This window comes from Heterodontus francisci, chromosome 16, assembly GCF_036365525.1.
Source record: "Heterodontus francisci isolate sHetFra1 chromosome 16, sHetFra1.hap1, whole genome shotgun sequence".
NCBI classification, from domain to species: Eukaryota; Metazoa; Chordata; class Chondrichthyes; order Heterodontiformes; family Heterodontidae; genus Heterodontus; species Heterodontus francisci.
The window spans coordinates 100,235,717-100,254,380 of record NC_090386.1 but is presented as its reverse complement, the minus strand read 5'-3'; the positions used below and the strand labels follow the sequence as shown (position 1 = coordinate 100,254,380).

The following is an 18,664-nucleotide window of genomic DNA, read 5'->3' as shown; positions in this document are numbered from 1 at the left end:
AAAACATCTATGGGTTTTCCTTGATTTTACCTGTCAATAATTTTCCATGTCCTCTCTTTGCTTTTCTAATTTGCATTTTTACTTCACCCCCACGCTTTCTATACTCCTCCAGGCTTTCTAAAGTATTAAGATTTTTGTGATCATCATAAGCTTTCTTTTTCTGCTTTAACTTACCCTGTAAGCTTCTAGGTAACCAGGGGGCTCTAAATTTGGCCGTACCACCCTTTATATTTGTGGGTACATGCCTACACTGTGCCTGTAGAATCCCGCTTTTGAATGCCTCCCACTGGTTTGCCTCTGATTTTCCTTCAAGTAGCTGCATCCAGTCCACTTTCACCAGGTCACCTCTCAGCTTCGTAAAATTTGTCTTCCCCCAATTTAGAACTTTTACTCCTGTTTTATTTTTGTCCATTTCCACGATTATGCTAAAACTAACTGTATTATGGTCACTATCTCCAAAATGGTCACCCACTGTTACTTCATCCACTTGCCCAGATTTATTACTGAAGACTAAATCTAGACTTGCGCCCCCTCTCGTTGGACTTGTTACGTGCTGGCTAAAAAAGTTCTCTTGAATGCAGTTTAAGAATTTTGTGCCCTCTGTGCCCTTCACACTGTTTGTATCCCAGTTAATATTGGGATAGTTGAAATCCCCAACTATTATTGCCCAATACTTTTTGCACTCAGAAATTTGCCTACATATTTATTCTTCTACCTCCCTCTCACTATTTGGGGTTCTATAGTACACTCCTAGTAATGTGGCTGCCCCTTTTTTATTTCTGAGCTCCACTGATTCATTTAGCATATCATCCCTTCTCAAAGCTGTTATTGATTCCTTAAATAATGATGCTACACCCCCTCCTTTTTTATCTCCCTCTTTATCCCGTCTGAAAACTCTATATCCAGGATGTTGAGCTGCCATTCTTGCCCTTTAAGCCAAGTTTCCGTTATAGCAACGATATCGTGTTGCCAAGTGTCTATCTGTACCCTCAACTCATTGGCTTCATTTACTATACCCCTTGCATTTAAATAAATACCCTTTAACACTGCCGTTTCTTGATATCACGTGGAGTGAATCAAACTGGCTGAAGACTGGCATCTGTGATGCTGGGGACCTCAGGAGGAGGCCGCAATGGATCATCCACTTGGCACTTCTGGCTGAAGATGGATGCAAATGCTTCAGCCTTATCTTTTGCACTGATGTGCTGGGCTCCCCCATTGTTGAGGATGGGGACATTTGTGGGGCGTTCTGTTCCTGTCAGTTGTTTAATTGTCCACCACCATTCATGACTGGATGTGACAGGACTGCATAGCTTCGATCTGATCCGTTGCTTGTGGGATTGCTTAACTCGTCTATCACATGCTGTTTCCACTGTTAAGCTTGCATGTAGTTCCGTGTTGTAGCTTCACCAAGTTGACACCTTATTTTTCGGTATGCCTGGTGCTGCTCCTGGCATGCTCACTCCTCACTGAACCAGCGTTGATCCCCCAGCTTGATGGTAATGGTAGAGTGGGGGATATGCCGGGCCATGAGGTTACAGATTGTGGTTGAGTACAATTCTGCTTCTGCTGATGGCCCCACAGCGCCTCATGGACGCCCAGTTTTGCATTGTTAGATCTGTTCGAAATCTATCCCATTTAGCACGGTGATAGTGCCACACAACACAATGGAGGGTATCCTCAATGTGAAGACGGAACTTCGTCTCCACAAGGACTGTGCGGTAGTCACTCCTTCCAATACAGTCATGTACAGATGCATCTGCGGCAGGTAGATTGGTGAGGATAGGGTCAAGTAGGCTGTTCCCTCTTGTTGGTTCTCTCACCACCTACCGCAGACCCAGTCTAGCAGCTATGTCCTTTAGGACTCGGCCAGCTCTATCAGTAGTGGTGCTACCGAGCCACTCTTGGTGACGGACATTGAAGTCCCCCATTCAGAGTCAGTTCTGTGCCCTTGCCACCCTCAGTGCTTCTTCCAAGTGGTGTTCAACATGGAGGAGTACTGATTCATCAGCTGAGGGAGGGCGGTAGGTGGTAATCAACAGGAGGTTTCTGTGCCCATGTTTGACCTGATGCCATGAGACATCATGGGGTCCGGAGTCACTGTTGAGGACTCCCAGGGCAACTCCCTCCTGACTGGATACCATGTGCCCCCGCCTCTGGTGATGGCAGTGTCTGGGACATTGTCTGTAAGGTATGATTCTGTGAGTATGACTATGTCAGACTGTTGCTTGACTAGTCTGTGGGAAGCTCTCCAAATTTTGGCACAAGCCCCCAGATGTTAGTAAGGAGGCCTTTGCAGGGTCGACAGGGCTGGGTTTGCTATTGTCGTTTCAAAAGTCTAGGTCGATGCCGGGTGGTCCATCTGGATTCATTCCTTTTAGACTTATCTCTAGCGGTTTGGTACAACTGAGTGGCTTGTTAGGCCATTTCAGAGGGCATTTAAGAGTTAACCACAATGCTGTTGGGCGGGAGTCACATGTAGGCCAGATCAGGTAAGAACGGCAGATTTCCTCCCTAAAGGATATTAGTGAACCAGATGGACTTTTACGGGCAATCGATTCATGGTCACCATTACTGAGGTTAGCTTTTTTAATTCCAGCTTTATTAATTGAATTTTAATTCCACCAGCTGCCATGGTCAGATTTGAACTCCTGTCCCCAGAGCATTAGCCTGGTTCTCTGGATTACTAGTCCAGTGACATTATACTACTGCCTCCCGGGAATCTGTAGCTCCTTTCCACTGAGATTGCAACCTCAGGACAGGTGACTGAGTGGAATAGATTTTAACTTTGAACATGAATGGGCCAGAATCCGTCCAGAAGATTTATAGAGGGCCAGGAAGAGTTGACCCCACAATAATTTTAAAAAACATAAACCTTTTCTTCCAGGGCACATGCAGCAGCTCTTTCAGTACTGCTGGTTAGACCACTCAATGTCAGGTATCAATGAGTGGAGTGGCACGGTGCACATTCTGCCCTTTTGTAACTTAGAATGATGTCAGAGCCCTGACTGAAACAGGCAGGAAACTGGCGCATCTATGCAGAGGCTGTCTGGGAAAATGGTGGTGGGTGGAAGCAGAGTAGGAATGTGGTGCTGTTAAGTAGGGAGCTAAGATTAAAACTTGCCCAATTTCTTGAACACTACTGCTTCATTCCTGCCGGGCTGAGCTGAGAGAGTTCAAATTGACCCTGTCAGATTTTAAAACTTACCTTATAACAAAGTCCTGCGAATCGATCAACTGCCCATAGTTTGATCCTTTGAGATTCCCAGAATTCCCAACAACGGCACACCTCCGGCACAGACAGGAATTGTTGGTCTTGAATGGATCGGATTTAGGCATGCCATCAAAGAGCCTGCTGTGGGCATTGCTCAGCGTTGGAAACCGAGATTGTAACCCCTGAAAAGAGAAAACGTGAGTCAGGGTCAGAGAGGGTCTCTTCTTTTATTTGCTCATGGGATGTGGGCGTCACTGGCCAGGCCAGCATTTATTGCCCATCCCTAATTGTCCTTGAGAAGGTGGTGGTGAGCTGCCTTCTTGAAATGTTGCAGTCCATGGGGTGTAGATACACCCACAGTGCAGTTTGGAAGGGAGTTCCAGGATTTTGACCCAGCAACAGTGAAGGAATAGCGACATAGTTCCAGGTCAGGATGGTGTGTGGCTTGGAGGGGAATCTGCAGGTGATGGTGTTCCCATGCATCTGCTGCCCATGTTCTTCTATGTGGTAGAGATCGTGAGTTTGGAAAGCGCTGTCGAAGAAGCCTTGTTGAGTTGCTGCGGTGCATCTTGTAGATGGTACACACTGCTGCCACTGTGCGTCAGTGGTGGAGGGAGTGAATGTTTGTGGATGGGGTGCCAATCAAATGGGCTGCTTTGTCCTGGATGGTGTCGAGCTTTTTGAAGTTGTTGGAGCTGAACCCATCCAGGCAAGTGCAGAGTATTCCATCACACTCCTGACTTGTGCCTTGTAGATGGTGGACAGGCATTGGGGAGTCAGGAGGTGAGTTACTCACCGCAGGATTCCTAGCCTCTGACCTGCTCTTGTAGCCACAGTATTTATGTGGCTGGTCCAGTTCAGTTTCTGGTCAATGATAGCCCCTAGGATGTTGATAGTCGGGGATTCAGTGATGTAATGCCATTGAACATGAAGGGGAGATGGTTAGATTCTCTCTTGTTTGAGGTGGTCATTGCCTGGCACTTATGTGGCGCGAAGGTTACTTGCCGCTTATCAGCCTAAGCCTGGATATTGTCCAGGTCTTGCTGCATCTGGACACGGGCTGCTTCATTATCTTAGGAGTTGCGAATGGTGCTGAACTTTGTGAAATCATCAGCGAACATCCCCACTTCTGACCTTATGCTGGAGGGAATGTCACTGACGAAGCAACTGAAGATGGTTGAGCCTAGGACACTACCCTGAGGAACTCCTGCAGTGATGTCCTGGGACTGAGATGATTGACCTCCAACAACCACAACCATCTGCCTTTGTGTTAGGTATGACTCCAACCAGCGGAGAGTTTTCCCCCGATTCCCATTGACTCCAGTTTTGCTAGGGCTCCTTGATGCCATACTTGGTCAAACGCTGCCTTGATGTTAAGGGAAGTCACCCTCACCTCACCTCTGGAGTTCAGCTCTTTTATCCATGTTTGGACCAAGGCTGTAATAAGGTCAGGAGCTGGGTGGCCCTTGCGGAACCCAAACTGAGCGTCATTGAGCATGTTATTGCTGAGCAAGTGCTGCTTGATAGCACCGTCGACGACCCCTTTAGTCACTTTGCTGATGATTGAGAGCAGACTGATGGGGCAGTAATTGGCTGGGTTGGATTTGTCCTGCCTTTTGTGTACATGACATATTTGGGCAATTTTCCACATTGCCGGGTAGATGCCAGTGTTGTAGCTGTACTGGAACAACTTGGCTAGGGGTGTGGCTAGTTCTGGAGCACATCTTCAGTACTATTGCTGGAATATTGTCAGGACCCATAGCCTTTGCAGTATCCAGTGCCTGCAGCCGTTTCTTGATATCACATGGAGTGAATCGGATTGGCTGAAGACTGGCATCTGTGATGCTGGGGACCTTAGGATGAGGCCGAGATGGATCATTCTCTTGTTGGTTCTCTCACCATCTACCACAGACCCAGACTAGCAGCTATGTCCTTTAGGAGTTGGCCAGCTCTATCAGTAGTGGTGCTACTGGACCACACTTGGTGATGGACATTGCAGTCCCCCGCGCAGAGCACATCTGTGCCCTTGCCACCCTCAGTGCTTTTTCCAGTTGGTGGTCAAAGGATGGAATCAGGGAATAGTCGAGTCTGCAGGTAACAAGGGCGTGGAAGAGGATTTCAGCAGCAGATGAGGCAGGGATGAAAACGGGTGTTGTCACAGAGTTGGACGTAGGCGGTCTTCCAAATCACACAAAATTGACTGATTTTATTACATGTCCTCACTAACACAAACTGATTGCCCCTGAGTAAAACTGTCAGAGCTGGTACCTGCGAGTGAAGAAGGGGGGTGGATTGGAAGGGATTGGGGCAGAGGAACCTGGGGTAGAAGGTCTGTGCAGGAACCCAAAAGTGGGTTTTAATTTGCCTGCAGCTTTTTGATTGTGAAGGCATCACTGTCAATTCCAGGGGTGCCATTATTGGCCTCAGTGCCCTAGGTTGACAGGAAACAGCCACTCAATCACTATCTAGCCAATTCTCTTAGAAACTGTACATGTGTGGATGTTAGCTGGGAACAGAATCAGATTCAGTTGTGATGAACCCCATGCAGCCTGCTGTTATTTAATGTCCAGGATTACATCTAAAAATCAGCCCACGTCATTGGGGATGGTCGTTCCGCCCCCTCCATGTAAATGAGCCGCCACTCTAAATATTGCGGCAGTTCCGCAGAGTGAATCCTGCACGTGCGGCTGTTGCTTTTGAAGCTTGCCGAGATCGGCGGAGTGCTGGAAAAAGTCCAGCCGTTACCTTCAACCATCAGTGAGGGTGGGTTTATAGATAAAGTGGAACCGCAGGACAGGTCGTTGACATTCCGACACATGGTGGTGGGATACAGGCATAGCCCTCTCCCACTTCGCATCAATCGACTCTTAATGCAAAGGGAAGGCATTTGGGGTGGAGAAAGATTCTGTGGAGAGCGTGGCCCTGTCCTAGTGAATGTCAAAATAACAATACTGAGGAGTTCATCCACCTTCTCTCCAAGCCAGCAAAAGGCTATTGTTACAGCAATGCAAACCACCACGACTGGTGAGGCGGGAACATTTAAACCTGGTCACCTGGAGCTCATTGGCCAGGAAATCTACTAATGAATGATGGAGAACAATCCCGTTAGGATCAGAATCAGGCTTGCTTAGGCAGTACCTATGGGAATTCCAACAATCTTTTGCTCCGGGTACTGTCATTTCATGCCTGGGATCTGCGTTCAACTGCAGCCCAGTCTGACCATAAAATGAATGTGGGGCAATCTCAACTCTCATCGTGGTGGATTCACATCTTTAAAATAATGTGACTAAATTAACAATCTGACTCTGAGAGGACACGAGGATGGATCAATGAGAAATGGAAACATATCATTCTGATGCAGAATTGACAGAGCCTCACTGTGTTCTTAACCAAGCTGCTAGGAGTGTTGGATGTGACACCGAGTGCTTGCAATGGAAACGTGCTTCCTTTCTCGGTTTAATATTCCTTACCAGAAAACAAAATGCAACCATTTTTAATGGGGTCCAACATCTCTATCTCTCTGACACTGTAATATATGGAACAAAGCATTAAATGTGACAGCACCTCCCAAACCTGCGACCTCTACCACCTAGAAGGATAAGGGCAAAATGCATGGGAACACCACCACCTGCAAGTTCCTCTCCAAGCCACACACCATCCTGCCTTGGAACTATATCGCCGTTCCTTCACTGTCGCTGGGTCAAAATCCTGGAACTCCCTTCCTAACAGCACTGTGGGTGTACCTACCTCCCATGGACTGCAGCGATTCAAGAAGACAGCTCATCACCACCTTCTCAAGGGCAATTAGGAATGGGCAATAAAAGCTGGCCTTGCCAGTGATGCCCACATCCCATGAAGGAATTTTTTAAAAACAATGCTATTTTAACTCACCAACCACCACAAAAGGTCCTCCTGGGGGATCTTTTCATTATCACTGGTCAATTGTGGTTGAATGCTTGAATTAAATCGCTTGTCAAACCAGTGAGAGACACCTCGATCCGTGATACAAGTCTCACAGCTGCAAGTACTCTTCATACATAAGGGTCCTCCCTTCACTAGACTGTATCTGTAGATGAAGTATGTGGGAAGCAGGAAACAACAGATGGCAAGGAAAGACTTTATCCTTTTGTAAAACCTCTTTCTGAAACTGCAGACCATGTTGCAGCTCAGTTGAAAATCTTTCAGTTCTTGGTTCTCCTTGAAGATGTGGATCGTGTTAAAACCCCACTCAACACTGGGGGATCTTCACAAGCTATGATCTCTGATTGTCTCTTTCATTTTTCAACACCATTCTGAGCTGAAAGTTTTTAAAAGTATAAGAGAATAATTTAGTCAATGATGATGACTAATAAAACCTGGTTATTTAGTCCTCTCTCAAAAGGAGGTAAGAGTGTAGGGGGGAAACCATGCTCCCCTCAGCAACACTGGAGTGGGGAAGTCACAGAGAAGGTCATGCCTCATTTAACTTGTGTTTCATTGTCACCATCTCCATCCAGGAAGAAGTAGGATTCTGATCCTAATAATAAAAGCAAAATACTGCAGATGCTGGAAATCTGAAATAAAAACAAGAAATGCTGGAAACACTCAGCAGGTTTGGCAGCACCTGTGGAGAGAGAAGCAGAGTTAATGTTTCAGGTCATTGACCCTTCTTCAGAACAGATTTTGATCCTGTTCAGCTTATAGGCTCTTGGAGAAACCTGGGGGCAGATTTTGAAAACGGGGTTGGGAACCAGGTCCCGACACTGCAACTCAACGGAGTCACTCGTGCAACACTATTATGAAATGTAAATGTCCTAACTGGGCAGGACGTGAGCTCGGTGCCCAATTAGTGGCACCGAGAGTCTCCAGGAGGCGGATGCCGCCTGCAGAGCATGAGCAGCAAAGGCAGGCAGCAGACACGATGGGGCCTGCCGCTACCTTGCCGAAAAGAGCAGGCAGCTCCTTAGAATATCAGCAGCAAAAAACAATTACATAGAGTTCAACCGTCTTTTAACTGAGATAATGCTGATGATCTGGCACAAGATCTCCAAGGGCCCCATAATTTTCAAGCTCCAAAAAACAGTTTCCATTCACCCCACTGCGAACCCGGCAGCTGTGCTCTAATGTGCACCAGAATGTTCAGGTTAGCCGCAATCCGATTAGAAAATTGCAGTCCCGACCTCCCCAGCCCCTTAACAAGCTCCACTAGGAGTTTAATGAGCTGCTAATTGGAGGTGAGCAGGTTCCCCAATCCCTCCCCGCGCCTGACCCCACCCCCCCTTCTCCCCCCACCCCGCCCTCAATTAAAAAATTTGACTCCATCCCGGGGGGTTCAGGATCTAGAGACACCCTCCAGGACCACAATTTTTAAATCGCGTTCGCACCCACTCCTAAACCCATCAGCATTTCAAAATCCAGTCCCTGCTGTCTAAAGGGATCCCTCTGGCGGATGACCCAACAGATTATTTAGCTGAGAAGCTCATGTGAAGATACAAGCTACATGCAAGGCACCAGTTAGAAGGGAAAGGGAGGAAAATTAAGGATTGTGGCTGTCGGGTTGTAGGGTTATTACGTTATGTTGGAGCCCGAGAATCCTGCAGCAGCTCCCAGCCAATTCCTGCAGCAAATCCAATCAAATTCTGGGGCATGAGAGTGCAGATTCTGAAGCAGGTCTGTGCAGTGTTGAGGGACACCTCAGTATAATTATTATTTCTAAAAATCTATAGCCTGGAGATGACTTGAATGGTACTAATGGACAAGTGCTTAATGCAACAATATGACATTTCTCTGCCTGGTATATAATCGAGGCTTAAGATAAACAGAGTGTCATTAAAATACTGGATGGAGCAATCTCACGGTTAATATTTACTCCCTCACATCACCAATTATCATTTCTGTCCGTTATATAAAAACACACAAAAATTTTGTGTTCTGTCATTCCTCTCACAATTCAAACAATGCACTTTGTTATGGATGCAAAATAATCTTTGAAAAACACCGAAAGCCAGTCATTTCTTACCTTTCTCCCACTGATCTGGCGAAGAGCCAAGAATTCACTAGCAACTGTCAAACTACAAAGAATTATTCTTTCATGGATCTCAAAATAAATGTCATGGCTACTAGTGCTGGTCAGGGGCTGGGTTTTCAGCAGTGAGTGACACATCTCCTGACTTTTAAAGCCTGTCCACCACCTACCAGACACAAGTCAGGAGTGTAAGGGAATGCCATCCAGGATAATTCAGTCCATTTGACTGGCACCCCATCAACTACCGTAGACACCCACTCCCCCTACCACAGGTACACAGTGTGTAGCAACTACAAAACATACTGCAGCAACTTACCAAGCCTTCTTCAACAGCACCTTCTGCGACCTCGACCACCTGGAAGAACAACGGCAGTAGGCACATGGGAACACCACCACCTGGATGTTCCTCTCCAAGTCACACACCATCCTGACCTGGAACTATATTGTTGTTCCTTCCCTGTCACTCGATCAAAGTCCTAGAATGCCCTCCCTAACAGCACTGTGGGTGTACCTACAAGGAAGTGGCTCACACCACCACCTTCTCAATGACAATTAGAGGTGGGCAATAAATGTTGGTCTTGCCAGTAAAGCCCACATCCCGAGAATTAATTTGTTCATCTCAGGATGTACCTATTTAGAACAATTACATCTTGTAACCTTAGAGACTATCTTTGTGGACCCAACTCCACTTCAGCAACATAATGTACATTTTGTGCTACTCTAACACTCCTCCCTATATAACAGGGGCTCCTGCAACTTACTGTAAACCATAGAGTCATAGAGAGATACAGCATCGAAACAGGCCCTTTGGCCCACCGAGTCTGTGCCGACCATCAACCACCCATTTATACTCTTCTTTGGCCTCCTTATCTCGAGAGACAATGGATAAGCGCCTGGAGGTGGTCAGTGGTTTGTGAAGCAGCACCTGGAGTGGCTATAAAGGCCAATTCTAGAGTGACAGGCTCTTCCACAGGTGCTGCAGAAAACTTTGTTTGTCAGGGCTGTTACACAGTTGGCTCTCCCCTTGCGCCTCTCTTTTTTCGTGCCAACTACTAAGTCTCTTCGACTCTCCACACTTCAGCCCTGCCTTTATGGCTGCCCGCCAGCTCTGGCGGATGTTGGCAACAGACTCCTACGACTTGTGATCAATGTCACAGGATTTCATGTCGCGTTTGCAGAGGTCTTTAAAGTGGAGACATAGACGGCCGGTGGGCCTGATACCAGTGGCGAGCTCGCTGTTCAATGTGTCTTTGGGGATCCTGCCATCTTCCATGCGGCTCACATGGCCAAGCCATCTCAAGCGCCGCTGACTCAGTAGTGTGTATAAGCTGGGGATGTTGGCCGCCTCCAGGACTAATCCTACATGAATCCCATGTCCCCTACCACATCCCCACCTCCCCTCAATTCTCCTCCACATACCTACACTCGGGGCAATTTACAATGGCCAATTTACCTATCAACCTGCAAGTCTTTGGCTGTGGGAGGAAACCGGAGCACCCGGCGGAAACCCACGTGGTCACAGGGAGAACTTGCAAACTTCGCACAGGCAGTAACCAGAACTGAACCCGGGTCGCTGGAGCTGTGAGGCTGTGGTGCGAACCACTGCGCCACTGTGCCACCACATGTTAAGGAGCCGGTCAATATTACTGTCCAAAAATGGTGCTGCTTTTTTCTCTATAAAACACAAATAATTTAAGCTGTCTAAAAGCAGTGTTCAGCCTCCAGGTGCAGTCTAGTGCTCTCTCTCTCTCGCTGGGAAGGATAATGTAGGTACTCCTCCTGGTGCAGAAAGCCTTGGTGACCTCCCTTATACAGTGAACTGCTCGATGTTGCTGTTGTCACCTGTTGCAGCCTGGAAGGAGCCTTTTGCTGTGTTTGCTGACAATGCAACCACTAGGTGGCGCAGTACTAGCACATGCACAAATGCAGCCTCTTCCACTGAAATGTCAGTGTCTGCGACGTTTAGGCAGATGCCAGGATTAAAGATGGTGCTGCTCAATTTATCACAGAAAACCAAATGGAACTCAAAAATCCACTCAATAGCTGCTATCCCCAAGAGTCCCCTGCTCCCTCTTGCCATTGAGCTTCTTTCTATCGGTCCCACTTCTCACCACTGGCTCCCCTCTGCCTTCCCTTAAGCACTCGCTACAGTCTCGCCGGTTCCCCCCCCCTCTGTCAGCTGGTCGCTCCACACCACGCCACTGCTCCCCCGCACCCCACCCCCGCTCTCCGGCCGCTCGCAACCTGCTTCCCCCCGCCGCCCCCTCCAGCTGCTAGCTCTAGGCCGCGCCGCTTCCCTCCTCTCGGCCACTCGCTCCTACGTCACCCCGTCACCCCTCGCAGCCCGCCTTGCTTCTTCAGGCAGCGCCCATGGAGAACGATCGAACATGGAAGCAAGTGGCCGAGAGGAGGGAAGTGGCATGGCCTAGAGCTAGTGTCTGGGGGGCGAAATGCGGGGAGCGGGGAGCCAGCAGCCGGAGAGCGGGGTGGTGGGGGCAGGAAGTGGGGAACAATCAGCCGAGAGCAGTGGGGGTGGGAGCAGTGGGGAGGTCTGGAGCGAGCGGCTGAGGGGGGGGGGGAAGCAGCCAGTGGGGAGGAGGGGGGGGGGGCAAGAAAGTGTCGAGGCCTGGAGCGAGTTGCCGAGGGGGAGGAGTGGCCGGTGGGGTGAGAGCGAGTAGCTCAGATGGAGGGAAGCGAGTGTTCGAGATCGTTTTCCCGCACATGCACCAATTAGTCCTGGCAAGGGCTGAGACGGTAGGCTGCGCATGCACAGCATCTCTCAAAGCAGGAGACCGTTTGCGCATGTGCACAGCTTGGAAGGCTCTGATGATATCGGCGGGCCGCTGAGTTATCAGGAGTCATTTTGTTTGCACAAAGGTTAAGGGCTACCTTGACAGTCAGATGAAGGTAGTGCAGTCCACATCCTGGTGCGAGGCTTGAGTTGTGGCTGCAGCAGATGACCTAGCTCAGTGACGCCCTCCTTGGTAAAGCAGAGCGCCTGAGTCATTTCCCTGAGTGACGTTCCGGTGGCTATGGTCTGCTGTGCAGAGCCCTCCTCCTCCTCCTACCTTTCACAGTTGCTCCTGCTCTCTCCTGTGTCCCTTGCTGCCATTCCCCTCGTCCTCCAGCCCCAAAGGCAGACCTACACACAACTCGTTGCAGTAAAGCTGTTTTGAAAGCAGACAAAAGTAGTCCAGTCCAGCAAAAACTAGTTAGCAGAAGTCAAAGGTCTTAGGAAGCAGAAAAAAGACAAAAACAGTCCAGAAAGTAACCAGCAAACTGAAAGAACAAAGCAGCTGCGCCATTTCCTTCCTACCCAAGACAAGCTGCAAACAAATTTACATATGGGGAAGTGCACCACTTTTACATTAATGGAAAAAGAGTTGCACTCACTGAGTCTGGGCAGTGTCCAAGATTCACAACAATTTAAACAGAATGTACAAGACAGGAATACGCCATTCAGTCCAACAGGTTCATGCTCCACTAAAGCCTCCTCCCACGACGAATACACCTCACCCTTTCAACATATTCTTCTATTCCTTTCTCCCTCATGTGATTAACTAGCTTCCTCTTCCTATTTGTCTCAACCACATCCTGCGGTAGACAGTTCCACATTCTCACCACTCTGAATTCTCTACGGGATTTATTAGTGACCATCTTAGATTGAGAACTTCGGGTTCTGGTCTCCCCCGGCAGTGGAAATATCTTCTGGGCTGGATTTTGTTATCCTGCCACCAGGATCGGCGGTGGGTGCAGAACATGGCGGCCATCCCCCATGGGACCCAAGCGACCACTTAACATATTGACAGCAGCCACCCACGCACAATCACATGGTGGGGGTGGCATTGGCGATGCCATTCACATTGTCACCGGATGCAGGAGCAGGTGCTGGCGCCATCTTTAAAGGTTGCCAGCCCTGCAAACAGTTCAACATAATGCACAGTTGACCCCTTCCCCTATACACTAAATAGTGCACAGTTGACCCCTTACCCCACATACACTAAATAATGCACAGTTGACCCCTTCCCCTATACACTAAATAGTGCACAGTTGACCCCTTACCCCACATACACTAAATAATGCACAGTTGACCCCTTCCCCTATACACTAAATAGTGCACAGTTGACCCCTTCCCCTATATACTAAATAGTGCACAGTTGACCCCTTACCCCACATACACTAAATAATGCACAGTTGACCCCTTCCCCTATACACTAAATAGTGCACAGTTGACCCCTTCCCCTATACACTAAATAGTGCACAGTTGACCCCTTCCCCCACATACACTAAATAGTGCACAGTTGACCCCTTACCCCACATACACTAAATAATGCACAGTTGACCCCTTCCCCTACACACTAAATAATGCACAGTTGACCCCTTCCCCGACACACTAAATAGTGCACAGTTCACCCCTTCCCCCACATACACTAAACAGTGCACAGTTGACCCCTTCCCCTATACACTAAATAATGCACAGTTGACCCCTTCCCCGACACACTAAATAGTGCACAGTTGACCCCTTCCCCCACATACACTAAACAGTGCACAGTTGACCCCTTCCCCTATACACTAAATAATGCACAGTTGACCCCTTCCCCCACATACACTAAATAGTGCACAGTTGACCCCTTCCCCTATACACTAAATAGTGCACAGTTGACCCCTTCCCCTAGACACTAAATAGTGCACAGTTGACCCCTTCCCCTATACACTAAATAGTGCACAGTTGACCCCTTCCCCATACACTAAATAATGCACAGTTGACCCCTTCCCCTACACATTAAATAGTGCAGAGTTGACCCCTTCCCCTATACTCTAAATAGTGCACAGTTGACCCCTTCCCCTAGACACGAAATAGTGCACAGTTGACCCCTTCCCCTATACACTAAATAGTGCACAGTTGACCCCTTCCCCTATACACTAAATAGTGCACAGTTGACCCCTTCCCCTATACACTAAATAGTGCACAGTTGACCCCTTCCCCCACATACACTAAATAGTGCACAGTTGACCACTTCCACCACATACACTAAATAGTGCACAGTTGACCCCTTCCCTGATACACTAAATAGTGCACAGTTGACCCTTTCCCCTATACACTAAATAGTGCACAGTTGACCCCTTCCCCTATACACTAAATAGTGCACAGTTGACCCCTTCCCCTACACACTAAATAGTGCACAGTTGACCCCTTCCCCTATACACTAAATAGTGCACAGTTGACCCCTTCCCCTGTACACTAAATAGTGCACAGTTGATCCCTTCCCCCACATACACTAAATAGTGCACAGTTGACACCTTCTCCATACACTAAATAGTGCACAGTTGACCCCTTCCCCTATACACTAAATAGTGCACAGTTGACCCCTTCCCCTATACACTAAATAGAGCACAGTTGACCCCTTCCCCCACATACACTAAATAGTGCACAGTTGACCCCTTCCCCTATACACTAAATAATGCACAGTTGACCCCTTCCCCCACATACACTAAATAGTGCACAGTTGACCCCTTCCCCTATACACTAAATAGTGCACAGTTGACCCCTTCCCCATACACTAAATAGTGCACAGTTGACCCCTTCCCCTATACACTAAATAATGCACAGTTGACCCCTTCCCCCACATACACTAAATAGTGCACAGTTGACCCCTTCCCCTATACACTAAAAAGTGCACAGTTGACCCCTTCCCCTATACACTAAATAGTGCACAGTTGACCCCTTCCCCTATACACTAAATAGTGCACAGTTGACCCCTTCCCCCACATACACCAGGATCGGCGGTGGGTGCAGAACATGGCGGCCATCCCCCATGGGACCCAAGCGACCACTTAACATATTGACAGCAGCCACCCACACACAATCACATGGTGGGGGTGGCACTGGCGATGCCATTCACATTGTCACCGGATGCAGGAGCAGGTGCTGGCGCCATCTTTAAAGGCTGCCAGCCCTGCAAACAGTTCAACATAATGCACAGTTGACCCCTTCGCCTATACACTAAATAATGCACAGTTGACCCCTTCCTCTGTACACTAAATAGTGCACAGTTGACCCCTTCCCCCCACATACACTAAATAGTGCACAGTTGACCCCTTCCCCTATACACTAAATAGTGCACAGTTGACCCCTTCCCCTATACACTAAATAGTGCACAGTTGACCCTTTCCCCTATACACTAAATAGTGCACAGTTGACCCCTTCCCCTATACACTAAATAGTGCACAGTTGACCCCTTCCCCTATACACTAAATAGTGCACAGTTGAACCCTTCCCCTATACACTAAATAGTGCACAGTTGACCCCTTCCCCTATACACTAAATAGTGCACCGTTGACCCCTTCCCCTATACACTAAATAATGCACAGTTGACCCCTTCCCCTATACTATAAATAGTGCACAGTTGACCCCTTCCCCCACATACACTAAATAGTGCACAGTTGACACCTTCCCCATATACTAAATAGTGCACAGTTGACCCCTTCCCCTATACACTAAATAGTGCACAGTTGACCCCTTCCCCTTTACACTAAATAGTGCACAGTTGACCCCTTCCCCCACATACACTAAATAGTGCACAGTTGACCCCTTCCCCTATACACTAAATAATGCACAGTTGACCCCTTCCCCTACATACACTAAATAGTGCACAGTTGACCCCTTCCCCCAGACACTAAAAAGTGCACAGTTGACCCCTTCCCTTATACACTAAATAGTGCACAGTTTTCCCCTTCCCCCACATACACTAAATAGTGCAGTTGACCCCATCCCCTATACACTAAATAGTGCACAGTTTTCCCCTTCCCCCACATACACTAAATAGTGCACAGTTGACCCCTTCCCCTATACACTAAATAGTGCACAGTTGACCCCTTCCCCTATACACTAAATAGTGCACAGTTGACCCCTTCCCCTATACACTAAATAGTGCACAGTTGACCCCTTCCCCTATGCATTAAATAGTGCACAGTTGACCCCTTCCCCTATACACTAAATAGTGCACCGTTGACCCCTTCCCCTATACACTAAATAGTGCACAGTTGACCCCTTCCACTGTACACTAAATAGTGCACAGTTGACCCCTTCCCCCACATACACTAAATAGTGCACAGTTGACACCTTCCCCATACAGTAAATAGTGCACAGTTGACCCCTTCCCCTATACACTAAATAGTGCACAGTTGACCCCCTTCCCCTATACACTAAATAGTGCACAGTTGACCCCTTCCCCCACATACACTAAATAGTGCACAGTTGACCCCTTCCCCGATACACTAAATAATGCACAGTTGACCCCTTCCCCTACATACACTAAATAGTGCACAGTTGACCCCTTCCCCTATACACTAAATAGTGCACAGCTGACCCCTTCCCATTACACTAAATAGTGCACAGTTGACCCCTTCCCCTTTACACTAAATAATGCACAGTTGACCCCTTCCCCCACATACACTAAATAGTGCACAGTTGACCCCTTCCCCTATACACTAAAAAGTGCACAGTTGACCCCTTCCCCGATACACTAAATAGCGCACAGTTTTCCCCTTCCCCCACATACACTAAATAGTGCACAGTTGACCCCTTCCCCTATACACTAAATAGTGCACAGTTGACCCCTTCCCCTATACACTAAATAGTGAACAGTTGACCCCTTCCCCCACATACACTAAATAGTGCACAGTTGACCTCTTCCCCCACATACACTAAATAGTGCACAGTTGACCCCTTCCCCTATACACTAAATAGTGCACAGTTGACCCCTTCCCCCACATACACTAAATAGTGCACAGTTGACCCCTTCCCATATACACTAAATAGTGCACAGTTGACCCCTTCCCCCACATACACTAAATAGTGCACAGTTGGCCCCTTCCCCTATACACAAAATAGTGCACAGTTGACCCCTTCCCCTATACACTAAATAGTGCACAGTTGACCCCTTCCCCAATACACTAAATAGTGCACAGTTGACCCCTTCCCCCACATACACTAAATAGTGCACAGTTGACCCCTTCCCCCACATGCACTAAATAGTGCACAGTTGACCCCTTCCCCTATACACTAAATAGTGCACAGTTGACCCCTTCCCCTATACACTAAATAGTGCACAGTTGACCCCTTCCCCTATACACTAAATAGTGCACAGTTGACCCCTTCCCCTATACACTAAATAATGCACAGTTGACCCCTTCCACCACATACACTAAATAGTGCACAGTTGACCCCTTCCCCTATATACTAAATAGTGCACAGTTGACCCCTTCCCCCACATACACTAAATAGTGCACAGTTGACCCCTTCTCCCACATACACTAAATAGTGCACAGTTGACCCCTTCCCCTATACACTAAATAGTGCACAGCTGACCCCTTCCCCTATACACTAAATAGTGCACAGTTGACCCCTTCCCCTATACACTAAATAGTGCACAGTTGACCCCTTCCCCCACATCCACTAAATAGTGCACAGTTGACCCCTTCCCCCACATACACTAAATAGTGCACAGTTGACCTCTTCCCCCACATACACTAAATAGTGCACAGTTGACCCCTTCCCCTATACACTAAATAGTGCACAGTTGACCCCTTCCCCTATACACTAAATAGTGCACAGTTGACCCCTTCCGCCACATACACTGAATAGTGCACAGTTGACCCCTTCCCCTATACACTAAATAGTGCACAGTTGACCCCTTCCGCCACATACACTGAATAGTGCACAGTTGACCCCTTCCCCTATACACTAAATAGTGCACAGTTGACCCCTTCCCCGATACACTAAATAGTGCACAGTTGACCCCTTCCCCTATACACTAAATAGTGCACAGTTGACCTCTTCCCCCACATACACTAAATAGTGCGCAGTTGACCCCTTCCCCTATACACTAAATAGTGCACAGTTGACCCCTTCCCCTATACACTAAATAGTGCACAGTTGACCCCTTCCCCCACATACACTAAATAGTGCACAGTTGACCCTTTCCCCTATACATTAAATAGTGCACACTTGACCCCTTCCCCTATGTACTAAATAGTGCACAGTTGACCCCTTCCCCTATACACTAAATAGTGCACAGTTGACCCCTTCCCCTATACACTAAATAGTGCACAGTTGACCCCTTCCCCCACATACACTAAATAGTGCACAGTTGACCCCTTCCCCTATACACTAAATAGTGCACAGTTGACCTCTTCCCCCACATACACTGAATAGTGCACAGTTGACCCCTTCCCCTATACACTAAATAGTGCACAGTTGACCCCTTCCCCTATACACTAAATAGTGCACAGTTGACCCCTTCCCCTATACACTAAATAATGCACAGTTGACCCCTTCCCCTGTACACTAAATAGTGCACAGTTGACCCCTTCCCCCACATACACTAAATAGTGCACAGTTGACTCCTTCCCCTATACACTAAATAGTGCAGTTGACCCCTTCC

General features: G+C 48.0%; 2 protein-coding genes across 14 annotated transcripts in view; both read right to left on the bottom strand.

The window, feature by feature from the left end:
• Window positions 1–18,664, bottom strand: part of LOC137378417 (uncharacterized) — a 576,275-nt gene that overhangs the window by 453,989 nt on the left and 103,622 nt on the right. The window lies entirely within an intron of this gene.
• The window catches only part of st3gal8 (ST3 beta-galactoside alpha-2,3-sialyltransferase 8), an 88,675-nt gene that overhangs the window by 38,936 nt on the left and 31,075 nt on the right, over window positions 1–18,664 (bottom strand). For 3 of the 13 annotated variants that reach the window (XR_010976595.1, XR_010976596.1, XM_068048724.1), the window contains exons 1-3: window positions 9,535–11,535; window positions 7,106–7,817; window positions 3,209–3,396 (exon numbers count right to left, since the gene is read on the bottom strand). Coding sequence is in view for 11 of the 13 variants with exons in the window: in XM_068048724.1 (XP_067904825.1) it covers window positions 3,209–3,396; window positions 7,106–7,372 (455 nt within the window). In the remaining 2 variants the exon portion in view is untranslated. Of the gene's footprint in view, window positions 1–3,208; window positions 3,397–7,105; window positions 7,818–9,534; window positions 11,538–12,107; window positions 12,592–12,611; window positions 12,948–18,664 lie in introns of those variants that run through there. The other 10 variants (XM_068048732.1, XM_068048730.1, XM_068048727.1 and 7 more) reach the window with 9 other exon arrangements.